The 9,185-nt window shown below is 46.2% G+C and overlaps 1 protein-coding gene across 5 annotated transcripts in view; it reads right to left on the bottom strand.

Moving 5' to 3' along the window:
- Nucleotides 1–3,417: 3,417 nt before the first annotated feature.
- Nucleotides 3,418–9,185, bottom strand: part of LOC147107851 (interferon-induced GTP-binding protein Mx3-like) — a 61,170-nt gene continuing 55,402 nt past the window's right edge. For all 5 annotated transcript variants that reach the window (XM_086007210.1, XM_086007206.1, XM_086007208.1 and 2 more), the window contains 2 exons: nt 6,855–7,112; nt 3,418–4,645 (listed from right to left, as the gene is read on the bottom strand). In XM_086007210.1, coding sequence (XP_085863336.1) covers nt 4,418–4,645; nt 6,855–7,112 — 486 coding nt within the window. In that variant the 3' untranslated portion in view covers nt 3,418–4,417. The remainder of the gene's footprint in view (nt 4,646–6,854; nt 7,113–9,185) is intronic.

The raw sequence follows: 9,185 nt of genomic DNA, 5'->3' as shown, positions 1-9,185 counted from the left end.
TATTTAAAGTTTAAGTAGTGTTTTGGGGTGCCGTACTTCTCATGAGTTTGACAGTTCTTACTCTCAAACTTATGAATGAAGTTTCCCCTCCCCGGATTGGCTGAACAGTGCTCACCTGATCCCAGCCGGCACATCGCACTAACTACGCCGCTGGATCAGGTTAGCACAGCGCGCCGACATCAGAACCGGGCCACTGACAGGAAATCCACTGCGGGCCAGGTTTCAGATGTCGGCGCGCAGGGTGAGCGCACATCGGGGGCTTGCACGCGCGGCAAGCCCCCGACACCAAGTTCTGGGCCAATAAGTTGAGAGGGGAATTGAAGAGGAAAATAAGATTGGCAAAGCGAGAATATGAGAATAGAATGGCAGTTAACATAAAAGGGAACCCAAAAATCTTCTACCGGCATGTAAACAGTAAGCGGGTAGTAAGATACAGCGTGGGGCCTATTAGGGACAAAGGTGGTGATATATGATTAGAGGCACAGGGCAAGGCTAGAATACGCAATGAGTACTTTGTATCAGTGTTTACTAAGGAAGAAGATGCTGACAAAATATCAGTAGAAGCGGAGGTGGTAGAGGTAATGGATGGGGTGAAAATTGATAGGCAGGATGTACTGGAAAGGCTGGATATGCTTAGAGTGGATAAGTCGCCTGGTCTGGATGGCTTGCATCCCAGGTTGCTAAGGGAAGTGGGGGTGGAGATAGCGGAAGGGCTTGCCATAATCTTCCAATCTTCCCTAGATACGGGGGAGATGCCAGAGGATTGGAAAGTGGCAAATGTGACACCATTGTTCAAGAAAGGATGCAAGGACAATCCTAGTAACTAGAAGGCTGGTCTGTTTAACACCAGTGGTAAGGCTTTAGAAACAATAATCAGGGAAAAAATTAACAGGCACTTGGAGAGGTTTTAGCTAATTAAGGAGCGCCAGCATGGATTTGTAAAAGGCAGATCGTGTTGGACTCATCTAATTAAATTTTTTGCTGAACAGAGAAGGCTGATGAAGGGAATGCAGTGGATGTTGTCTATATGGATTTTAAGAAAGCGTTTGACAAAGTACCACATAAAAAGCTCGTTAACAAAATTGAGGCTCATGAAATAGGAGGGTCAGTGGCAGCTTGGATAAGAAATTGGCTTAAAGACAGAAAACAGCGAGTCGTGGTAAATGGTTGTTTTTCAGACTGGAGGATGGTAGACAGTGGTGTTCCCCAAGGGTCAGTGCTGGGGCCACAGCTTTTTTTTGATATACATGACCTGGATATTGGAATACAGAGTAAAATTTCAAAATTTGCTGATGATACCAAACTTGGAGATGTGGCAAACAATGAGAAGGATACCAATCGATTGCAACAGGACATAGATAGGCTAGCAGAATGGGCAGATGGAATTTAATAGAGAAGTGTGAGGTGATGCATTTTGGCAGAAGGGATAGGGAGGGGCAATAATGGCACAGTTCTAAAGAGTTTTTTTTCCATTGATGGGATGTGGGCGTCGCTGGCTAGGCCTGCATTTAGTGCCCATCCCTAATTGCCCTCGAGAAGATGGTGGTGAGCCGCCTTCTTGAACCGCTGCAGTCTATATGGTGTAGGTACACCCACAATGCTGTTAGAAAGGGAGTTCCAGGATTTTGGCCCAGCGACAGTGAAGGAACAGAGATACAGGTCCAAGTCAGGATGGTGTGTGGCTTGGAGGGGAACTTGTAGGTGGTGATGTTCCCATGCGTCTGCTGCCCTCGTCCTTCTAAGTGGTAGAGGTCGCGGGTTTGGAAGGTGCTGTTGAAGGAGCTTTGGCGAGTTGCTGTAGTGCATCTTGTAGATGGTACACACTGCAGCCACAGTGCGCCGGTGGTGGAGGGAGTGAATGTTGAAGGTGGTGGATGGAGTGCCAATCAAGTGGGCTGCTTTATCCTGAATGGTGTCGAGCTTCTCGAGTGTGCAGGGAAATAGGGACCTGGGGGTTCATATGCATAGATCTTTGAAGGTGGCAGGACATATTGAGAGAGTAGTTAGCAAAGCATATGGGATCTTGGGCTTCATAAATAGGAGGTATTAAGTACAAAAGTAGAGAAGTTATGCTGAACCTTTATAAAGCGCTGGTTAGGCCACAACTGGAGTATTGCGTCCAGTTCTGGTCACCACACTTTAGGAAGGATGTGAAGGTCCTTGAGAAGGTGCAGAAGAGATTTACCAGAATGGTTCCAGGGATGAGGGATTTTAGCTACAAGGTTAGGTTGGAGAAGCTGGGATTGTTCTCCTTGGAGTAAAGGAGGTTGAGGGGAGATTTGAGAGGTGTACAGGATTATGACAGGTTTGGATAAGGTAGACAGAGAAAGGCTGTTCCCATTAGCTGATGTTACAAGGACTAGGGCTCACAGATTTAAGGTTTTGGGCAAGAGAAACAGGGGGGATGTGAGGAAGAACTTTTTTATGCAGCGAGTGGTGAGGACCTGGAATTCACTGCCGACAGAAGTGGTGGAAGCGGGTCATGTTTTCAAGGGGAGACTGGATAGGCACTTGAGGGAAATAAACTTGCAGGGCTACAGCGGGGGAATGGGACTGTCTGGATTGCTCTACAGAGCGCCTGCACGGACTCGATGGGCCGAATGGCGGCCTCCTGTGCCGTTATGACTAAGTTCCCAACAGCAGGGTTCTGGTGGACTGGAAAGGCATTTATCTCGGCTTTCTTAATAGCAAACACTGAATGTACATCTGAAATTTCCACTCAAGGGTTTTAGTTATCCGAATTAAACCACAAACATTCGTTAATACAGTCCACCAAAACCCTGTATTGAGTCAGCGCATCCCAATATTCCACTTCCTTCCTTGGTACACGTTATAGCCGCGGATCGCAGGCTACACACAACCACATCCAGATTTAGGTGAGTTGAGGGGGGCCTCAAAAAGGCGGCTGCGAGGACCCAGTCAGAGCCCGTGAGAAGCAAGCGCTTCCCTGCGGCCGCCGTGTGGCATTCAGGATGTGGAGTATGAATGATGGTCACTGCCAAACCCGTGTCGACGTGCATCATCTGTCGTTGGCCCCTATTAAACATGGGTTGAGCATGACCATTACGTCGGAACCCCACTAGCGACTGTGCGGGGGGGCTGCTGACTTTTAAAAAAATTGTTTGTGCTGTTACCGCCGATACCTGCTGTTCTTTTGATCCGCCGGTAAGGTTGCCGGTTTCCCGTATAGCCAACATTTTATCCATTTTTACCTCCAAGGTGGTGGTTCTGGATTTCCCTTGGGGTTGTGCAGCTGGTCGGAATGAAAACGGCAGGTCCGTGACAATCTCGTGAAATGTGGTCGGGGCTTGCCACAATTGTAACTCTACACGAGTAACCCGAGCGCACTCTGTTCTCTAACCTCTGGCTTCTATTGCACCCCACCTCCATCTGCGTAGAAATAAGACTCAATACTACTTTATAAACTTTGGCATTTTCACTCTTTTAATCTATTAACGGCAAAGTAAAACGACCCCCGTCAATTGGTACATTTCAACTTGCGCTATAAAATTTAAACCTGAAGCTGTTCCTTTCCTTTGAAAAGCTCCAAAGACATTCGGATCCGGTAAGAAACTAAGATATTGACAATCCCAATCTTATGGAAAAGGGCTCAAGTACTAAGGGGTACAAATGAAAGAGAAGTCAGGCAAAACGTTTCCACCCAAAGGGCAACAGAAGAAATCTACCATTAAATCACTTGGATGGTATAAAGGGTTAAAGAGGCAATTCACAGCAGAGAGAAAAAATAATGAGGGACATGTTGAGAAAGCAGGTCGGTAGTTGATCAAACAAAAATGGAACAGACTTCTTGGGCCCAATTGGCCCTGGACTGTTCCTACAAAGAAAGCTTCTACAATAGAACGGTTTGGTCACGTAATGGATTCTATCAACAGAAAGAAAGACTTGCATTTATATAGCGCCTTTCACGACCACCGGATGTCTCAAATCGCTTTACAGCCAATGAAGTACTTTTGGAGTGTAGTCACTGTTGTAATGTGGGAGACGCAGCAGCCAATTTGTGCACAGCAAGCTCCCACAAACAGCAATGTGATAATGACCAGATAATCGTTTTTTGTTATGTTGATTGAGGGATAAATATTGGCCAGGACACCGGGGATAACTCCCCCGCTCTTCTTTGAAATAATGCCATGGGATCTTTTACGTCCACCGGAGAGCGCAGATGGGGCCTCGGTTTAACGCCTCAGCCAAAAGACGGCACCTCCGACAATGCAGCACTCCCTCAGCGCTGCACTGGAGCGTCAGCCTAGCTTTATGTGCTCAAGTCCCTGGAGTGAGACTTGAACCCACGACCTTCTGACACTTAAATCTTTTGGGAGTAGCGAGAGAACTCTTTACCATTGTAGCTAGAAAGTGAGCTGGGTTCAATTTGGAATAGCTCTTCGATTTCCAATTAAATTCAATAAAACTTGGACAGATAATGCTGAGCTTGCGTCAGTCGTTCCAGTTTGTTTCTGAGGTTCCTCCTGTTCTCTACAGTGCGTCTCTCCTCATGGAGATACTCGTCAATGCGATCCTTCTCCTGCAGAAGCTGCAGCATCTCAATCTGTAACTTGGAGGCAAACTCTTGCAGAATGCAAAAGCGTATTATCAGGGGAATCTGGTCGGCCATTCGAGCGGTCGCAATCTGAGGGGGGGAAAAAAAAGGAGCAGAAGTGAATCATGAACTTCCTTGCCAGTTAGCTGTAGTAAATTCTCCAACTCAGATTAGGAAGCTCCCATGCTTGGTCCTCCTCGGTCTGTGCCAAGTTAACGGATTTTAGTGGAGACAGTGCTTTAGGTTACTACAGTTGACCAGACGGACTCTGGGTTTGGGATGGGGAAATTCAGCAAGGTTCACACTCTTGATTGCTGTGCATCAACCCAACTGCAATTGCACACGCATAGATGCTAAATAAGGGCAGTCATGCTCATCTGTTATGTCCAGTACAATTGGATAGCCTGCTGTCACTTCCTGTTTAGGCTCACACATCAATAATGGGCGCTTGGGTGAGACAGTGGGGGGGGGGGGGGGGGGGGTGGTGGTGGTGAATGATGCCTGTGGAACTGTACCCCAGTAAGTCAACATCTTCAGAATAGGAGGCAAGGAAACACCACTGTACACACATGATCTGTGCAAATGACAACTGTTATTCTGATGAAACGTTAACTCTGTTTCTCTCTCCGCAGATGCTGCCCATCCTGCTGAGTATTGCCAGCATCCGCAGTATTTTGCTTTTGTATAACTAGTTATCTTGACTGGAACATCTTTTTAATGAGAGTGTTACTGGGACTTGCTGGATTTTGAATACCAAACCTCTAAAATTCTAAAACAAACTGCCAGTGAAATACAAATTAAGCCAATCACAAAGCACATTTGAAAATGTGTGCTCTTCTTTCTCACAAGCCTGTCACCAGGGAGACTATAAGAATAAACTTCGAACCATTGGGGGTGGAGGTGAATCCCCTCGGGGCTTCTCCTGCTCTGCGACAGTTACTTTGACGGAAGCGCGGCGGAAATCCTGTCTACGTGGATGAGCAGGGTTTCCGCTGGTTACGGTGAGGGAGCGGGAGAAACTGCAAGAATATTCACCTCTCTGATACTCTTCTCATTCTTGGCAGTGTCCTGCACCAACGGGTCTTCAGCACTTCATCCCGGTTTCTCAATCGTAAAACTGTTTGCCAAGAGACGTCATGCTGGGATTAAGAATTCTGCAGACTTGGTGTGTAAATGTTGCCAATCTTCGCTGCCTTACTTACTGCATTCTCTACATTCTCACTAAGTAGCGAAGAGGTAATGATCTTTCACAAGTACAAGGACACAGCTCTCAGCATAGCATGGGCAACTTAGTGAAATGCTGGTGAATATTTTCCTATCCAGAATTTTTTTTTTTTTTTTTTTTTTTTTTTAAAATATAAATACCTTTTACTATAAAATCTTCCCAATTAACTGCCCACCCATCACATTGCTGTCAATAGGATCTTGCTTTGCACAAAATGGCTTCCGCATAACATCAGCCATTTCCACTTATTGCATGTCATTCACTTGGAGGTGTCGCTAGGAGCTATATAAATCACAATCTTTCTGTTCTTTCCATTGGGCTTAAAGGCCTAGAAATTGGGTTGAGGCGCCAAACTGGCGCCAAGTTCGCCTGAGCGCAGGATTTAGCGCAGCGTTCGAGTCTTCAGCGATCGCCCGATATTCAGTTTCATTGCCCCTAGAGGGAGACGGGGCGAGGCTCGAGGTGCTCCGCATCCCTCTTAGGGCGCTGAAACTGAATATCGCAGCGCAACAACGGCACGCTGCGGTACTGCAGGCCTTCCTCCCATTGTTAAGGGGGGGGGGGGGCCTGCAGCAGCCCGAGCCCCGATCGCGAGTGCTGGCAAAAGAGCCCGGCACCAACGAGAAGTGCCGGGCTCTCAGGAAACAGCCGGCAATGCCACGGGGGGGGGGGGGGGTCAGGAGGCCAGGGACAGAAATGCCGGCAGGCGGCCGCCGAAAAAGGCGGCGGCCCCGCAACTCCACCTTAACTTGCGCCGCTGCCAGCACAGTAAGGCCCCGTGAACCAGGCGCGGGTAGCGAACGGCGCAACTGCGGCGTTCGCAACCAAAGAGTGAACGGGGCGCTGCGCACACCGATGATGTCATCGGTGGCGGCGCAGCGCAAAAGGCTAACACCACCATTAGCGTCCCTGCTCAATATCGCGGGAGGCACAGCCAGTGGCGCTACAGCCACTGCCTGCCTCTTTAGGCGCTAACAAGTGGCGCTACTCGCCCAATTTCTCCCCTAAAGTGTTTTAATCCCCCACAGTCTACAAGAATATCCATCTCAACCCATTCAGCGGCGCTGAACCCACCTCGTAATATGTTTGCAGATGGGTTGTCATTTCATGAATGGTGGCAACACTGTTAACCACAGCTGGACATCCAAATGTAAAGGCTGGCAACTGGCCGGTTGGCTTGGATGCCCCTTCTTCGGATTTGGCTTTTTTCTTGATAAGCAGCTGGCTGTAGATGGTGTCTTGCGAATACACCACATTTTCAATCTTGAATTGAATCCGCAGCAGATTTTCTGCCTGGCTTTCTTGCTGTTTCTTTAGGTCTTCAGTTCTTATCTGGTAACAAAAAAAAATACAATGTCACCAATACTGGAATTTCTAGGTCTACATTTTATATAACCAGTCATCTCAATGTTGTCTTTGTAATTGGGCAGGGCAATGTACCTGTTTAACATACCTTTTAGAATGATACTGGGGCTGAAAGGGTTAAATTATGAGGACAGGCTGCAGAGACTACACTTTGGTTCCCTGGAGTACAGAAGATGAAGGGGTGATCTGATCAAGGAGTTTAAGATGACTAAAGGTTTGATGGAGAGAAACTATTTGATCTGGTGGGGGGGGGGGGGGGGGGGGGGGGGGGAAGTCCAGAACAAGGGGGCATAATCTTAAAATTAGAGCTGGGCCGTTTAGGGGTGACGCCAGGAAGCACTTCCTCACACAAAGGCTAGTGGAAATCTGGAACTCTCCCCCCCAAGAAGCTGTTAAGGCCGGAGGTCAATTGAAAATTTCAAAACTGAGATTGATCAGATTTTTGTTGGGCAAGGGTATTAAGGGATGTAGAATCAAAGCAGGTAGATGGAATTGAGATGCAGATCAGCCATGATCTAATTGAATGGCGGAGCAGGCTCGAGGGGCTGAACGGACAACGACTGTCACTGATAGTAGCTGGGGTGGGGGAGGGGCCCGATACACAACGGCCCCGGGAATCCAGACAGACTCGTTTGCGAGTCTTGTGACCTCAGAGCCGATCGCAATGGCAGCTCTTGAAGTGCGTGTTCCGATGGGAGGGGTTTAGTTTTCTCCCTTGAACTTTCAGCTGGACAGCGGGAGAATCCCCCACGCTCTGATTCTTCGCCTTTCAGCCTTAAGCGCCGGCTCGCGGGATACCGGGGTCACGCATGTCCCGCGGTAAGTTCCAGTTAAATTTTGCCAGGTGTTGTCCCCTTTTTGAAAGAATTTATCAGTGTTATTTAAATCATATTATGAGAGAGGGGGAAAGTTTGTACCCCTGTTTGTACCTCAAAGTCTGAGAGACACGGAGGGAATGGCAACAGAAAAAGAGGAAACAACTTCTCTAAAACTGATCACAACTCATTGCCAAGGCTGGGGATCGATAACCTCACCGCCTTCCTGGGAAGTTTAACCACTTTATTCACTTTCTTATTTGAGCTCTGTTTGGAATTAGAGTTTATTATTTTTTGTTGTATGTTTCACAACAGCTTTGAAGAGGAAAAGAGAAACTGGGAGCAACTTCTGTCAAAGCTGCAACGAGACTTGAAAGAATTTAAAGATTTTTAATGAACTTTTCACAATAAATATGAGTGTTAAACATACTTTTTCCCCCCCAAGTTTCGAATATGATTTTGGAAGAAACAGAAACAACAATCAATTTTCCCCTCATCTAAACAAGTTTCAGCCAGGTCTTGGAGTCCAAACGCTTTTAAAAAGAGGCTCTGAAATGCTTAAAACGTTTTCAAAATCAAATATTGAGAAATTTCAATTTTTAACGATCGACTGAAGTGAGTAGCTTTACACAAACATGCAACCATGCTGTTGAGGAGGGGGAGGATTTGTAGGAGTTACATATTACTTTTTATTGACTTTTTAAAAAATATTAAGACGTTTAGGAAGAGAACAAAAAAGGGGAGAAACACAAACCATTTTATTTTGTCATTCTATAGTCCTAACAAGTTCCAGGAATAATGTAAATATAGATTTCCTCTGAAACGTTTAGTGGAGTGGTAACAGAAACAAGAGCTATGTAATGATGTATAAAAATTGCAGAAAACTACTTTAAGACACAGAAAATACTTCGATTAAACTGATAATGTACAATTTTGATTTGGTATAAATGTTTTAAATAGGAGATTAAAAATTGAGAGTACAATTAAGTTTGTTTCCCACTATTTAATTGGGAAGTACCTAAAATAATTCAACACATTTCGTGACAAGAGCAGGGATTAATATTGTGGAGAATGTTTGTTTGAGAGAAAAATATTAGAAGTGAAATTCATAAATTAACAAATTTTGTTTGATAACACTCCTGTGAAGCGCCTTGGGATGTTTTACTACGTTAAAGGCGCTATATAAGTACAGGGAAGAGTGTTTGAAGACCAGGACCTCAAACCC

The sequence above is a fragment of the Somniosus microcephalus genome, chromosome 14, assembly GCF_052327205.1.
Source record: "Somniosus microcephalus isolate GS21.2 chromosome 14, FLI_Smic_1.0, whole genome shotgun sequence".
In the NCBI taxonomy this organism is placed as follows: domain Eukaryota; kingdom Metazoa; phylum Chordata; class Chondrichthyes; order Squaliformes; family Somniosidae; genus Somniosus; species Somniosus microcephalus.
This window is presented reverse-complemented; position numbering and strand designations above follow the sequence as displayed.